The sequence below is a fragment of the Erythrolamprus reginae genome, chromosome 2 (genome assembly GCF_031021105.1).
Source record: "Erythrolamprus reginae isolate rEryReg1 chromosome 2, rEryReg1.hap1, whole genome shotgun sequence".
In the NCBI taxonomy this organism is placed as follows: Eukaryota; Metazoa; Chordata; class Lepidosauria; order Squamata; family Dipsadidae; genus Erythrolamprus; species Erythrolamprus reginae.
The window spans coordinates 249,221,455-249,238,151 of NC_091951.1; the positions used below are offsets into that span (position 1 = coordinate 249,221,455).

Below are 16,697 nucleotides of genomic sequence, written 5' to 3' on the forward strand. Positions count from 1 at the left end.
GTATGTTATGAAATTAACCGAAGACATATGCTAGGAAAGACCTAGATTCTCGTATTAGTTTCCACATGTTTCTGGTAATTATTAGTGGTTTGTAAGAGTGGTTCCCTAGTACGGCTATTAAAATAAAAATGGATTATAAAGATGGGAATAAAAAACACTTTTTTCATTTCTCATTCTTGTTGAATTTTCAAGGAAACATTTTAAAGGAAAAAACTCAAGTCCAGTTGCCTTTTGGAAAAGCATCTTTAGGACAACCATAACCTGGATGATTGAGTTTCTCTACAGACATGCTACATTGAGAACCAGTAAAGTTTTCATTTGGCGGACTCAATTACTGAAAACAGAAACTATGGAAGGGAAAAAAAGAATTTTTGCAATCAGTTTGATTTTTAGTAAATTTCTTCTCCTTCTTTCCCTTCCTCCCTTAGTTTAATTGACTGGAATAACCCAGCCATCATCAACAAGCTGTACAAAGTTTACCTTGGGGATATACCACTAAAAACTAAGGAGGTAAGAATTGTTTACCTAAATCTGTTATTTTTTCTTATTTTCTATTTTTTGCATTTTGTGTATCACTTGGTATTACATATTTTATAATATGGATTATTTGCTATTGTAGAGAAACTAGCTGTTGTAAAGAAGCTGCTTGGAGCCTTGCAGCTCTGGACTAGCTCAGATCTTTTATAAGCGAACAATGAAAAAGAGAAACAGATCAAGGTGTACCATGCAGATGATAGCTCTGGGAGGAAGACTGGCTTTAGGCTTTGGAACCTTATCCTCCAGTTCCCATAAATGTGAACTCATCTCATTATTTCAGGTTTTGTTATTCAGTTTTATGCTGGATCAGAGCCTCTACAAACAATGAGAATTGTCTATAATTCTGACATTTGAAATAGATGCAGCTGGTTTAAGGCATTTCAGGTAAATGCTTTCTTCACACTTCCAAGCGTCATTGGGAGATCAAATTGAAAGCGTAGGATAACCTGGATGTATAGTTTCTCATCTTGGATAATTACCATGCCATGTTGGAAGTGGATCTTGGTTTTCTTTGAATATACTTGTAGTTCTCAATCTAGGGCACCACCGGATACACTCACAATGGCATATTTTACTGCCTAATAACTGGAGCAATCCCAGTTCTCTCCTTAGTTCCATGGTGCACAGTTTGGGAACTGCTAGGGAGACCATGAAAAAGTTATTGAGACACTAAAGCCAGTGTGAACCAAGAACAATTGGGAACCTCTGGAGTACACTAAGTTATATCTTACTTTGTAGTAATCCTGGTACTTTTTCTTTTTTGTAACTTATACAGGTCCAGTGCTTTGAAACATTGTGGTTATATGTACACTGTTAGACTGGTCAATGACCAGAATAAAGATTTGATGTGTATACTGATTGCTTTTCTGAGTGATTTAGTATTTTCTAACCCTTATTTTTCAAAAACCCTCATTTGTGTGTTTATAACAGGGAGCTGTTCTGAAACCAGAACTGAAACGTGATCCTGTCAGTACTCGGGTGAAGTTAAAGATTGTCCCACATCTTTTGCGTTCCAGGCAAGCTGCGGAAACATTTCCTGCAAATATTCAGGTACAGTGGTACCTCATGATACGAACCCCTCGTCTTACGAACTTTTCAAGATACGAACCCAGGGTTCGGAATTTTTTTGCCTCTTCTTACGAACTTTTTTCACCTTACGAACCTGCCGCCAGCCGCTGGGATGCCCCACCTCCAGACTTGAGTTCCTCCCGTTTTTTCCCACCCTGTTCTCCCCCATTCTCCCCTCTGGATCTCCATGGGTTTCCTCTGTTTTTCTCCACTCTTTCCTGCCCCATTCTCCCCTCTGGATCTCCATGGGTTTCCTCCGTTTTTCTCCACCCTGTCCTGCCCCATTCTCCCCTCTGGATCTCCATGGGTTTCCTCCGTTTTTCTCCACCCTGTCCTGCCCCATTCTCCCCTCTGGATCTCCATGGGTTTCCCCCGTTTTTCTCCACCCTGTCCTGCCCCATTCTCCCCTCTGGATCTCCATGGGTTTCCCCCGTTTTTCTCCACCCTGTCCTGCCCCATTCTCCCCTCTGGATCTCCATGGGTTTCCCCCGTTTTTCTCCACCCTGTCCTGCCCCATTCTCCCCTCTGGATCTCCATGGGTTTCCCCCGTTTTTCTCCACCCTGTCCTGCCCCATTCTCCCCTCTGGATCTCCATGGGTTTCCTCCGTTTTTCTCCACCCTGTCCTGCCCCATTCTCCCCTCTGGATCTCCATGGGTTTCCCCCGTTTTTCTCCACCCTGTCCTGCCCCATTCTCCCCTCTGGATCTCCATGGGTTTCCTCCGTTTTTCTCCACTCTGTCCTTCCCCATTCTCCCCTCTGGATCTCCATGGGTTTCCTCCGTTTTTCTCCACTCTGTCCTGCCCCATTCTCCCCTCTGGATCTCCATGGGTTTCCCCCATTTTTCTCCACCCTGTCCTGCCCCATTCTCCCCTCTGGATCTCCATGGGTTTCCCCCATTTTTCTCCACCCTGTCCTGCCCCATTCTCCTCTCTGGATCTCCATGGGTTTTCCTCCCCCCACTCCGTTCGCCTCAGCTTCGTCTGCGGGCAGCTTTTTTTTTTTAAGCCTTAATATCGGCTTGCACGCATTATTGGCTTTTCCATTGATTCCTATGGGAAACATTGTTTCATCTTACGAACTTTTCACCTTACGAACCTCGTCCTGGAACCAATTAAGTGCGTAAGATGAGGTATTACTGTACTAGGAGTTTTTTAAATCTGCCCCATTACTGTATTTCTTAGTGAATTTAGTACCGTATATACTCGAGTATAAGTCGCTCCGACTATAAGTCAAGGCGCCTACTTTTGCCACAAAAACTGGGAAAATTTATAAACCCCTGTATAAGTCGAGGTGGAAATTGCAGCGGCTACTGGTAACTTATAAAAATGGAAACCAATAAAATTACATCAATTGAGGCATCAGTAGATTAAATATTTTAGAATATTTATTTCAAAGAAAGTCAGTAAACTAGCTCTGTAAGTTTAAAAGAGGGTAAACAGGTATATATCCCCCAAGGCAGGTATAGGCAAAAAAAATGCAAGTACCTAGGTACTTACCTCAATCCCCTGCTCCTGCTGGTTTGGGTTAGGGTTAGGATACTTGACCTCTCCTTGCCTCAAAGAGATACAATTTCCCTCTATATTTACAATTACTGAACATCCAAAATATTTATTTATTATTTGGATTTGTATCCCATATGTGTAAATAAATATTACACACAGGCACACAAAAATATACTGTACATTATCTACTATATAAACTGTATGTGTATATACAGAGAGAGAAAGAGAGAGAGCTCTTGTAAAATTATATATGGTACATTCAACCTCACTTACTGTAATAGGAAAACAAACCCAGAGTCCACTTTCTGCCACACAGTTAACCATAACTAGAACATTACACATGTCTTCAGATGTACCGGTACTTCCCTAGCTTGCACATCACTGTTAGAGCTAGGAAATGTCATGGATTGAGTAAAATGTGGTGATTTTCACTTAACAATGCTTTTGCTTAACAACAAATTTTGAGCTCAATTGTGGTCATAGGTCTCTGTCTGTCTGTCTGTCTGTCTTCCTTTCCTGTCTGTCTGTGCCCCCCTCCTGTCCCCTCCCCGGGTAAATTACAGAGTCAATACTGTATTGTTTTTTTATTTAAGGTTACAAAGCAAATGAAGAATCATTTTGAGTATTCTTTAAAATTTCTTCAGTGAGATCCATAGCTAATCTGGCAAAAAAAAAATTCACCTGGCAAAACTTTTTATTGTTGACATTAGGCACAGCCAGAGAGATGTCTTAAAAGGCAAACAAACTGTCAAAAAAGTATGTTTTTAAAAAAATATAATATTTTGGTTGTTGAATTTAATTCTGCCTTGGCGCGGGGCAGCCCCCGCAGATGGCTGGCTGGCGAGGACCACGCATTCCCATCTTTGTGTCCGCTGGGGTTAAAGGAAAGTTTAGGGACCCCCGCCCCTTGGAGAAATGCCTCGTTGGTGACATTCTGAGCGTTTTTGCCTCCCCACTCCAAAAACCCCACTTCTCGGCAGCTTGCCGAGGCTGAGAGGAGAGTGATTTTAAAAGGCACTCTCAGCTTGGGGTTTTCTCCCCGCTGAAATGTTGCTCGCCCGTCGCCCTCAACACCCGCTTTGTCCTCGACCCGGCAGAAGAAAACCGCGTCCTTTCCTGTTGCTCTCTTCCCGAGAGGTGGGGTGAGGGGGTGTTGAGAAGACAGAAGCAAGAATCCACCCCCCCCACACACACACACCTCATCGGCTTTTCCCCCCTCTAGCGCGGCATTGGAGTGTTTGGCTGGCTCCTTTTCTTGCGGGGAGAGGGGGAAAAAGCTGGGTGTGTGTGGATTCTTGCTTCTATCTTCTCGCCACCCCCCCACCACACCTCACCGGCTTAGGAATGTCGTTGCCTCCCACAGCCACTTCCCCACGCGCTTCGGATGTGCCTGCCTTTCCTACAGCGAAGACAGGCGGCACCTTCCCGAAGGGCTCAGCTAAGCGGGTGGGGGAAGGGCTGGCCATTTGCCGCCTCTCTCCGCTGTAGGAGAGGCAGGCGCAAGCAAAGCAACGTTCCAAAGCGGTCTCCGGGAAGCAACCGAGGGAAAGGCAGTCGTCTGCCTTTCCTTCAGCTCAAAAGAGGAGGCAAATGCCCTGCCTTCCCCCAGCCGGTTAACCGAGCGCTTCAAGTTAACCGGCTGGGGGAAGGCGGGGCATTTGCCTCCTCTTTCGGGCTGAAGGAAAGGTAGACGATTGCCTTTCCCTCGGTCGCTTCCTGGAGACCGCTTTGGGACATCGCTTTGGGAGAGGGGGCAACTGCTCCCGGTTTAAGAAGCAAGAATCCCCCCACCAGCCAAACGGCTTTTTTCTTGTTTAGCGCGGCGTTCGAGTGGTTGGCAGGTTCCTTTGCTTGCACGCAAGAGCCAACCACTCGAACGCCGCGCTAAACAGAAAGAAGCGGCAACTGCCTGGTTAAGAAGGGAGAATCCACCCCCTAGCCAAATGGCTTTTTTACTGTTTAGCGCTCAAACGCTGCGCTAAACAGTAAAAAAGCCGTTTGGCTAGGGGGTGGATTCTCCCTTCTTAACCAGGCAGTTGCCGCTTCTTTCAAGCTGAAAGACGGCTGTCTTTCCCTAAGCCGCTTGCGCCCTCTTGTGGTGACCCGTCAGTCACCCAAGTATAAGTCGAGGTCAGGTTTTTCAGCCCATTTTTGGACTAAAAAAACCCGACTTATACTCGAGTATATACGGTATTTAACAGTGTGCTTGTAACTCATTCCCCTACGTGAGATGTGAGTATTCACAGATTGCTTACCTTGCTTACTGAGTGTTTTATGCAGCAGTGTTTGAAAGTACATTCAAAAAGCAAAACAAAACCCCCAGCATTCCATCTTTGCTACCAATCCTCATTTATCCTATAGCCAGCATGCTTCCCAATGGGCTTGTGATGAGCAGAGTTAAGGAAGAACATAGAATTAAAGTCCTCAATTGCAGTCAAATAGCGATTTGTTTAACAACCAAATAAATATTACCATCATAACCCTGTTGTGACCATGTGATTCTCCACTAAGCAACTGTGGTGCTTATGACTGTCCCATTGTGATAGCTAAGCTGACGAGTGTAGTATGTCTTGCTGTGTGAATGGGAATGAATGATTTTAAATGTTATTAGAGTTTTTAAAGTTTTTTAGTTATACAGTGATCCCTCGAGTTTCGCGATCTCGATCTTTGCGAAACGCTATATTGTGATTTTTCCACCCGATGACGTCACTCTCTTCCTTCCTTTCTCATCTTTCTTTCTCTCTCTCTTTCTCTCTCTTGCTTCTTCCTCTCTCACACTCTCTTCCTCCCTCTCTCATCTCTTTCTTTCCTTCTCTCTCTTTCTCTATCTCTCCCCCTCTTGCTGGCGGGCGGCGGGCGGGCGAGCGGGGGCATCAGCGAGGAGCCGGGGTTTCCCCTTTGCGTGGGCGGCTGGGAAACCCCGATCTTCGTCTGCTCGCTGCTGCTGCGCCGAGCAGATCAGCTGCTGGGCGGCCGAAGGAACCTTCCCTCGGTCTTCCCCCTCTTGCTGGCGGGCGGGCGAGCGGCGGGCATCAGCGAGGAGCCGGGGTTTCCCCTTTGCGTGGGCGGCCGGGAAGACCCAGGGAAGGTTCCTTCGGCCGCCCAGCAACTGATCTGCTCGGTAGCGCAGCAGCAGCGAGGAGCCGAATCGGGTTTCCCCTTTGCGTGGGCGGTGGGGAACGCAAACTCCACCATCTACGCAAAGGGGCCATAGAAAAAAAGGGTGCGCATGCGCAGATGGTGTTTTTACTTCCGTAACCCTACATCCCGAAAAATCGATTATCGCGAGGGGTCTTGAAACGGAACCCTCGCGATAATAGAGGGATCACTGTATTAATTGGATTTTTAAGATATGTATATTGTTTATTGTTTTGAAATGTTGTGAGCCGCCCTGAGTCCTTGGAGAGGGGTGACAAATCAAATAAATAAATAAGCAAGCAAGCAAGCAAGCAAGCAAGCAAGCAAGCAAGCAAGCAAGCAAGCAAGCAAGCAAGCAAGCAAGCAAGCAAGGACTGCTTGTATCTTCAGGATGTCATTTATTGTATGTATGTATGTATGAATGTATGTATGTATGTATGTATGTTTTTTTTGTTGAATCACCCTGGTATACCCAAATATAGGAGGAATAGAATAGAATAGAATAGAATTTTTATTGGCCAAGGAATTTGTCTTGGTGTATATGCTCTTAGCGTACATGAAAGAAAAAGATACTGCTTCCTTTTTGCCTGCTTCCTTTTTGCCTCTCGGGCCATCCAGGCAGTTATTTTTAAAGTCGACAAACTATTTTCTATGTGTGTACAAACACACACACACACACAATTTTAAAAATAAAATAAAAAATACATTCAATTTAATTTAATCAAACTTATTTGAGATGCAGACGGTTTTTGACATTATCCTCATTATAAGACTTGAAAAATTGTTTGAAATGATATTTCTTCTGAATTTTTTTCGTTTGTTTTATTTTTCTAAGGTTGTTTATGATGGGCTTTTTGGTGCAAATGCCAATGCTAAACTGAGAACTCTGTCTCTTCAATTTGTGCATCATATTTGTGTAATGTAAGTATTTTTAAGTCATGACTTTTTTTTCTTGACAGGTTTTTTAAAGATGTGGTTTACTCTTGCCTCCTTACTGTGGCTGAGAAGAAAGTAACTGGCTCAAAGTCACCCAGCTAGTTTAGGACCTATGGTGGGACTAGAACTCACTGTCTCCCATTCTAGCCGGATGCCTTAATCATTGCACCAAACTAGCCCTCCTATAATATCATATGTGCAATTGAAATGGAGGTTAAGTAATTTAATGAGAATACAGCATAAATTTAAGTGAAAATGCATTGTTATTATTTTAATAACATTCTTATAACGTGCAGTTTATTCTGGTTTTACATGGTGTAGTTGTTAAGGCACCTAGATAGAGACTGAAAGATGGTGAATTTTCTGAAAAAAGTTCTCATTATCTGTCCAAGGGAGAACATTGCTACATGAAATTGACCTGGGCATTTTTTTAAACAATTTCTTTATTAAATTTTCACAAATATTTATCTCACAGTTTGTTCCATTTTACAGATCATAAACCATCTTTCTTACCTTTGTGCATTTCATTATTTTTTTTACATATTACATTCAGATAGTGTACATTATACATTATACAATTATTACCTAATCATAGTTCCCTCTAAGCTGAGCAGTGAGCAATCGCTCACTTAAAAATCATCATCAACTCAGAGTTTTCCAAACCTGCCCAGAAGCCGAGAGGGAAGGAGAGAGAGAGGAAGAGAGGAAGAGAGAGAAACAGATAGAAAAGAGAGAGGAAGGAAAAGAGAAAGAAAAAGAATGGGAGTAAGGAAGAGAGAAAGAAAATCAAAATCTAGTTTGAAACTAGCTCAACTATTTAAGTGGCATTTTGATATTGATAGAGTTGCCCTATTATGAGCTCACTGTTATAGACACACAGTACAGTATTTTATTTTGAAATTCTCTGAGGCAAAACAGGGTGGTTTTTTTATTTGTTTGTTTGTTTGTTTATTTATTTATTTATTTATTTATTTATTATTTCTGTGCCGCCCAGTCCCAAAGGGACTGCGGATCAGACACTATACTTTTCCGCCCACCCCCCCAAAAAATTAGAGAGAACACTGTACCTAATGTATTACTTTTTCTAAATGATAAATAAAGACATTTACAAAGTATCTGTTATTTCTTCCAGTTGTACTGTTGCTTCATATTATATCATTTCTATATTCTCTTTTGAATCCATTCATGCCATTTGTACCATGTTCGTTTTGATTCATTGATTTTATTTCCCTTAATTAAATTTGTAATTTCGTCCATTTCCACACATGTATATATTTTATCTATTATTAAATTTTCTGTTGGGGTCTGTTCATTTTTCCACATTTGCGTTATTGCTATTCTTGTTGTAGTATTTATATGCGTTATAAGAAGCAGGGTTTGTTTAGAATAGTGTCTCCTCCAAATTCCTAGTAGCATACCTTCTGGGGTATGTTCTATTTCTTCTTTGGTAATTTCTGTAAGCCTGGGCATTTTTATGGCTTCAGATCACATCTGACCCTTTGTTCTTCTGGCCTGCAACATCGTGGTGACATCACTGGCGGAGTGGTGACAGTGGGGAATGGGGTAGTGTCAGGGATGGGGTGGTGTGAGGTGGCAGCCTGTCACAAATTTCTTACATGGCCTTTTGGTCACATTAATTTCCCACGCCTGATATATAAGCATCCTTTGAAAAGAATTTTCTTACATAAGGACAACTTTTATTTATGATGGCTTTTTGCTTGTTAACTCATTACTATTTTCATATATTGAATTTTAGTTGCCCTGACAGCAAGATAAAACCATTAGGCCCAATGCTTTTGAATGGACTGACAAAACTGATAAATGAATATAAAGAGGTGAGTTCAAAGAGAGCCTTGTAAAGAACCTTACTTATTTGTGGAACTCAGAAAGTTAAATATTATTTGCACTTGGTTTTTTTTTTCTAAAGAACTAATCTCCATGGTAGTACAAGTATAGCTAGATATAAGAAAACCATTGAGGTTTAAAATGCATTTCCTATATTTGGATTATTGAATGCTGATATAATCAACCAGGATATTCCCTTGGTATAACTTTATATCTGTTGAAATTCTGTTTCATTCTTTTGTTGTTGCATGTGGGAGAATGCACTGCATGTGGGAGAATACACTGATAAACTGTAGTAGAATACACTGATAAACTGTAGTCATAATGAAAGCTTCTTGTTCGGGTAAAACTATGGCTTCCTGGCTTGTTCCTTTGTGCAGATGGAAGAAAGTCATTTCATGCCAGTATATGAGTTTCTTCCACTCTTATATTGATTAGTGATTTTCCAGTCCCTCATTGTTTCTTTCCATCAAAAAGCATTGAATTTTATCCAGGGCTTAGAGCAGGTCATTCTGTTTTTTTCCACTTAGTAAATTTGAGATTGTCTAAGATGTGTTAATACTTCCTGCTTAGGATTCTTTGTGGCTTGAATTATTTCATTGTTCAATACTTTAATTTCTTGTTAGAAACAGTTAGATGATGAAATGATGGAAGGGGTGTCCATCAAACAGCTAAAAGCTTATTTGTTTATTGAGAATCCTTATGGCTGTAGCGTATGTTTAATGCATATGAGTGGAATTCATAGAGTATTCAATTGCAAGGATAACTTTTTTTCCTAGTTATGTATTGGCAATTCCTGTCTAGAAGGCATTGTTTAATGAGCTTTATAGTCAATCTGTATAGTCTGGAGGACAGAAGGGAAAGGGGGGACATGATCGAAACATTTAAATATGTTAAAGGGTTAAATAAGGTTCAGGAGGGAAGTGTTTTTTAATAGGAAAGTGAACACAAGAACAATGGGGCACAATCTGAGGTTAGTTTGGGGAAAGATCAGAAGCAACGTGGACAAAATATTATTTTACTGAAAATATTCAGTTACTGTGGATTTACCAATCACGTCTGCTGGAAGTCCAGCAGACGTGGTTGGTAAATCCACAGTAACTGAATTTAAACATGCCTGGAATAAACATATATCCATCCTAAGATAAAATATAGGAAATAGTACAAGGGCAGACTAGATGGACCATGAGGTCTTTTTCTGCCCTCAATCTTCTATGTTTCTATGTTTCTATGAGCTAATAGATGTAAAACCTCCAAGCTGTGTTTTTGAAAAATTCTGGAGACACATTAGCATTCAGAAAGGCAATAAAAGCAGGTTAAAAGATAATTGGTATATCCTAGCTAGGAAACAATATTGTACTTTTTTTGGCATGCTCATTATATGTAACAATTTAAGATTCAGTATTTCAAAAGGTTGACATACATCTACATTGTTATAACATTGAATATAAAGTAAAATCTATTTTAGATACATTGAAATTGTTGCTGATTTTCCAGATTATATCTGCACTTGTGCTCAAATCTATACTTCCAATTATTCTAAGGCATTGACATAATGTCTGTCTTCATGTGCAGTTTTGCATTTCCCACTCACTCTCTTCTTTGACAGAAGTAGTTTTAGTGCTACATGATGCAGTTATTTTTTTATATATGCAGAACACAATTCCATTTATTTAACAGTAATAAACAAGCCTGTTTTAAGATTATTCAATTTTTAGAATGTTTTGTGTCTGCAAACCATATTTTAAGATGACTACAGATCAAATGACAAAAACATAATTGTCAGGATAAACATGAATGTATGTTATCCCTTTCATGGCTCTTTGCTTATCTCACAGTTGTTGTTTTTTAATAATTAAAGGATCCCAAACTGCTTTCAGTGGCCTATTCTGCTGTTGGAAAACTTTCCAGGTAACAAAATTACATTTAGACTGGTGATATGTCAATTAATTGTTCTAAAACAATTGTTACTTTGTCAGCAAGCAAGCACATTATCTTAGTGCAAAGCAGTGCTTCTCAATTATTTTCTTACGCTCCTCTTAGGAAGATGTATTCGAGTCTCTGGAGAGGGGCGGCATACAAATCCAATCAATCAATAAATAAATAAATAAATAAATGTAAACATTTCACGTGCCCCCCCCAACTCTCTGATCTGGGCCCCAATGGAATTTTAATGTTAATATTTATTATTTTATTTATTATAAACTGCAAGCACACTATTGCCTGGGGAAGGCTGCTCTACTCACTTACCTGGGAGAAAGTCAGTCAACTCAGTGGAGCCTGTTTTCAGTTAGGCAGGCATAGGCTACTGTGGTTAGGGTCCTCTTTTGACATGGGGCCAGGCCAGTTTAATCAAGCCGATGTTTTGGAGTCGCTGATCTGGCCTATAAGTGCCGCCGCTGCCGGGCACTCACATTGCTCCACACCCCCACAAATATCCAAAATAGGTTTAGATACAGTATTTTAAGTAATATACGTATTACTTAAGTATTTATTTAGTTACTAGCATAGTTCCCTCTAAGCTGAGCAGTGAGCAATCGCTCACTTAAAAATCATCATCAACTCAGAGTTTTCCAAACCTGCCCAGAAGCCGAGAGGGAAAGAGTGAGAGGGAAGGAGAGAGAGAGGAAGAGAGGAAGAGAGAGAAACAGATAGAAAAAAGAGAGGAAGGAAAAGAGAAAGAAAAAGAATGGGAGTAAGGAAGAGAGAAAGAAAATCAAAATCTAGTTTGAAACTAGCTCAACTGTTTAAGTGGCATTTTGATATTGATAGAGTTGCCCTATTATGAGCTCACTATTATAGACACACAGTACAGTATTTTATTTTGAAATTATCTGAGGCAAAACAGGGCGGGTTTTTTATTTGTTTGTTTGTTTATTTATTTATTTATTTATTTATTATTTCTGTGCCGCCCAGTCCCGAAGGGACTGCCGCTCAGACACTATACTTTTCCGCCCCCCCAAAAAAAAAAATTAGAGGGAACACTGGTTACTAGTAGTTTTTAATTTAAGTGCAATATAATATGAGATTAAAAACCACAAAACAGAATTGAAATCCATTTAAACAACTAATCTCAGTACTACATGGTTTGGCCAAAAGAGGAAATGCTGGTGAATCAGAAAACAATTGCTTTTTATTTCAGTAACATGTGGTATTTAATATTTTAGAATCCAATATTGATGGTGTTGTAATCATAGGTTCTTAGGCACTGAAAATTGGGATAGAATATTGCTGAAGGGTGATGTTTTAGCCTAATGGGTGCTGTATAAACCTTATTCTTCCTCTATAGAAAGGCAGCAAATTCCAGGCTGAGTAAGCAAGCTGCAGAATCCATGACCACGTGGAAAATAATTTACTTGATATACAGCATGAAGATAACGTATAGCTAACTTCCATATAAGGGAATATATGCCTTACTCTCATTCCTTTGCTAATCATCAGTAAACACACAATCCAGGAAAAGGCAATGAATGGAGCTTCCATTAATTATCTATAGGGAAGTCACGAGGAGGTTGCCTTATACAGCGCATGAGTGAATGGTAGTTGGGGGATGGCTTAATGTATGTGGCGTTCGCGGATTGGTTATTCTGTACCACATGTCAGGAAAAGTGAAATACAATAAAAGGAGTGATCTTGATACAATCGAGGTCGTCTCGTTGAGAAAATTTTCTCCGTTGTGTTGATGTAAAAATCTCAAAATGTAACAAATAAACAGAAGTTAATTCTGGAGCAATTCACAAATTTCCATTCAAACAAAATAACTAGTATATGTGAAATGTCTAGTTAGTAGGTTAACTGAAATTCCTACTTTGTTTCAAATAAAAATCCTTTTAAAATACTTTTTTTCCAGTCGAATACCTCAACTGTTTACCAAGGATCTTGCACTGGTCCAACAGTTTTTTGAAGCTCTTTCTAAGGTGGGTGATTTTATTTTTATTTTACCGAAGAGTTTATCTAAAAGGGTTTTTTCCCCCTATTTGTGGGATACTTACTAGATATTAACACCTGCATATCATTTCAGGAAGAACCTGATACCAGACTAGCTATTCAGGAAGCTCTCTCCATGATGGTTGGTGCATACACCAGTTTAGAAGGAGCACCTCGTACTCTCATGGAGGCACTTGTAGCCTCTAACCTAATCAAGGTAAGTCACCAAGATATGAAAGGATGAGAAAACATGGTATTAGTTTCCCCTTAATCTCTTGTACATAAGAATGGTTATATTAATTTATGGAATGCAATTAGGAGAAGAAAAATCTCTTTCTCCCTCTCTCTTGTGCCTGGTCTCCATTCCTTGTTTCTTCATGATCTACATACCATATTTTTCAGAGTATAAGATGTACCTTTCCCTCCCCAAAAGAAAATTTGGGTGGGTTTTATACTCTGCATGTAGCTTTTAGTAATCTTTTTTTCATGCAGCTTTACATCTCCACCTCTTGTCCAGTCAGCGAAGCGGTGGAAGTGATGTGCCGGTGCCTGGAGGCTGTTGGGGCCTGGATGGGTGTCAACAGACTCAAACTCAACCCTGATAAGACGGAGTGGCTGTGGGTTTTGCCTCCCAAGGACAATTCCATCTGTCCGTCCATTACCCTGGGGGGGGAATCACTAACCCCCTCAGAGAGGGTCCGCAACTTGGGCGTCCTCCTCGATCCACAGCTCACATTAGAGAAACATCTTTCAGCTGTGGCGAGGGGGGCGTTTGCCCAGGTTCACCTGGTGCACCAGTTGCGGCCCTATTTGGACCGGGAGTCACTGCTCACAGTCACTCATGCCCTCATCACCTCGAGGCTCGACTACTGTAATGCTCTCTACATGGGGCTACCTTTGAAAAGTGTTCGGAAACTTCAGATCGTGCAGAATGCAGCTGCGAGAGCTATCATGGGCTTTCCTAAATACGCCCATGTCACACCAACACTCCGCAGTCTGCATTGGTTGCCGATCAGTTTCCGGTCACAATTCAAAGTGTTGGTTATGACCTATAAAGCCCTTCATGGCACCGGACCAGAATATCTCTGGGACCGCCTTCTGCTGCACAAATCCCAGCGACCAGTTAGGTCCCACAGAGTTGGCCTTCTCCCGGTCCCGTCAACTAAACAATGTCATTTGGCGGGACCCAGGGGAAGAGCCTTTTCTGTGGCGGCCCCGACCCTTTGGAACCAACTCCCCCCAGATATCAGAGTTGCCCCCACCCTCCTAGCCTTTCGCAAGCTCCTTAAAACCCACCTCTGTCGTCAGGCATGGGGGAATTGATACTTTCTCTCCCCCTAGGCTTATAAATTTTATGCATGGTATGCTAGTATGTATGATTGGTTTTTAAATTGGGGTTTTAAATTAACTTAAATATTAGATTTGTTTACATTGTATTATTATTGCTGTGAGCCGCCCCGAGTCTGCGGAGAGGGGCGGCATACAAATCTGATAAATAAATAAATAAATAATAAATCCCTAATAAGGTGCTAATGAGGGAAGCAATCTTCTCTGCTTTGCTAACCTAAGGGATCTTCCCTTTGTCTGCTTTCTCATTGTTTCTCTCTCTGAAGAGAGGGAGAACTAAAGTGTTTTAGAAACTGTTTATTATCCCAAATCAAAACCAACAAACTAATGTGCTGAAGCTGACCAGACCAAGTACTAGCCAGGTGAAAACCTGGTAGACAAAATATTTTTTCGCTATTTTCCTCCTCAAAAACTAATGTGCATCTTATACTCCAAAAAATACGGTACATACATGCCCACATACAGTACAGAGAGAGAGAGAGAGAAAGAGAGAGAAAGATACACACACACTCCTTTGTGTTGGTTTATATTTTTTTAGAATTTCCAGGCAATATGAAAATTTCAACTAAGAATTTTGGGGATTATAATATAGTGCATTAAGAGGGAATCGTGTTGCTTAAAATTAGTTTATCATAGTGTATACAGGAACAATATGCTTTTTTATTATGGAACTTTCATTCCACTTTAATAATTGCATATGAATTGATCTTGAAAAATACGTGCAAAACTGAGTATGTGGAGTCACAAATAATGTCAGTTGACCATATACAGGCAATATTTAATCTATGCAATATTTTATTAAAGATTACTTTTAGAACCATATATAAAGCACATTTTTTTAAACCCTTCAATCATATCCTGGAAACCTGAACATTTTATGGCAGACGTAAGATGCTATACTGTGTTTCACATTTCATTTCATTGCATCATACCTATAATTACTGACCTTGATTGTGCTTGCACCAAGGGAGCAGTAAAATAATTATTTGTGCTATTTCAAATATTAAGAAATTTTGATTCCTGAGAAAGAATCTTAAATGATCTGTTCTCTACCAGGTAATCTCTGCCTGAGCAGAGATTATTTATTTACAATAAATAATTGTAATAATTTCATATTATTTTGTTTAATTACAATATGTATAATTCATGCCTAAATCATTAAAGGAGGTTCAGGAAAAATAATCATAACAATGAAATAAAGCATGCTGTAAATGAGAACTTTTTGTAACTGCCTTTTTACTTTTGGTGCATGCAGTATTTTGAATATTGTATGTAAATGCATGATTTGGTAAAGAGTTTGTTTCAGATCATTTCTTTGTCTTTCTGACTTTTTTTTAGCCTCAAGTCCAAGTCCGCCAAGTAGCTGTAAAATTTGCCAGCACAGTGTTTCCTTCCGATCACATTCCTTCAAGATACTTACTACTTATAGCTGCAGGAGATCCGTATGTTTAATATTACATTATAAACTGGGTATAAAATGCTAACGTTATATAGTAGTATTTTAAATAGGGATCAGTAATTCTTATTTTGACTCTTAATTGATATCCATTTTATCCTGCCTTTATTATTTCACCTCAAGGCAGTTTATGTACATAATCCTTCCTCCTCCTTTTATTTCCCCCACAATAGCAACCCTGTGAAGTGAATTGGAATGAAAGAGAGAGTGACTGCCCCAAAGTTATTCAGCCACCTTTCTTGCCTAAAGGCAGAACTGGAACTCTGGTTTCTAGGCCAGCACCCTAACCATTACAGGTAGTCCCCGGGTTACGTCGTCCCCGACGTACGATGTTTCATCGTTACAACGCCCCGGGGACAGCTTCGAAGCCACCGCTGCCGCCGCGCCACTACCTCCGTTTGGGTGAGGGGATCTCCGCGGTGGGTGGCCTTGGAGCCACCGCCGCCATCCACCGCAGAGATCCCCTCGGCCAAACGGAGGCGGCAATGCAGCGCCGAGAAGGACCGGCTGTTCGTCCCTTGAAGCTGCCGCCGCCGCCGCCACCTCCGTTTGGGCAAGGGGATCTCTGCAGTGGGCGGCCTCGGAGCCACCACCGCCATCCACCGCAGAGATCCCTTTGCCCGGCGCCGGCAGGTTCAAGGGACCAACAGCCGGTTCTTTTCGGCGCTGCATTGCCACCTCCGTTCGGGCGAGTGGATCTCCGCGGTGGGCGGCCTCGGAGGCTGCAGCAACGCAGCGCCAAGAAGGACCGGCTGTTGGTCCCTTGAAGATGCCGACACCTCCGTTCGTGTAAATCGGAAAACAGTATTCTGACTTACACGGAAATTCGGCTTACGACGCCTCGTAGGAACGGATCAATGTCGTAAGTCAGGGACTACCTGTATACTGAACTGGCTGTCTTTTAATGGACATACTCTAGACATCAAGTCTTTCAAAGATG

General features: G+C 41.1%; 1 protein-coding gene across 2 annotated transcripts in view; it reads left to right on the forward strand.

Moving 5' to 3' along the window:
- Positions 1–16,697, forward strand: part of ECPAS (Ecm29 proteasome adaptor and scaffold) — a 100,540-nt gene that overhangs the window by 18,038 nt on the left and 65,805 nt on the right. For both annotated transcript variants that reach the window (XM_070742437.1, XM_070742436.1), the window contains exons 8-15: positions 429–510; positions 1,468–1,587; positions 7,082–7,167; positions 8,939–9,017; positions 10,889–10,938; positions 12,878–12,944; positions 13,049–13,171; positions 15,640–15,743. In XM_070742437.1, the coding sequence (XP_070598538.1) occupies positions 429–510; positions 1,468–1,587; positions 7,082–7,167; positions 8,939–9,017; positions 10,889–10,938; positions 12,878–12,944; positions 13,049–13,171; positions 15,640–15,743 (711 nt within the window). The remainder of the gene's footprint in view (positions 1–428; positions 511–1,467; positions 1,588–7,081; positions 7,168–8,938; positions 9,018–10,888; positions 10,939–12,877; positions 12,945–13,048; positions 13,172–15,639; positions 15,744–16,697) is intronic.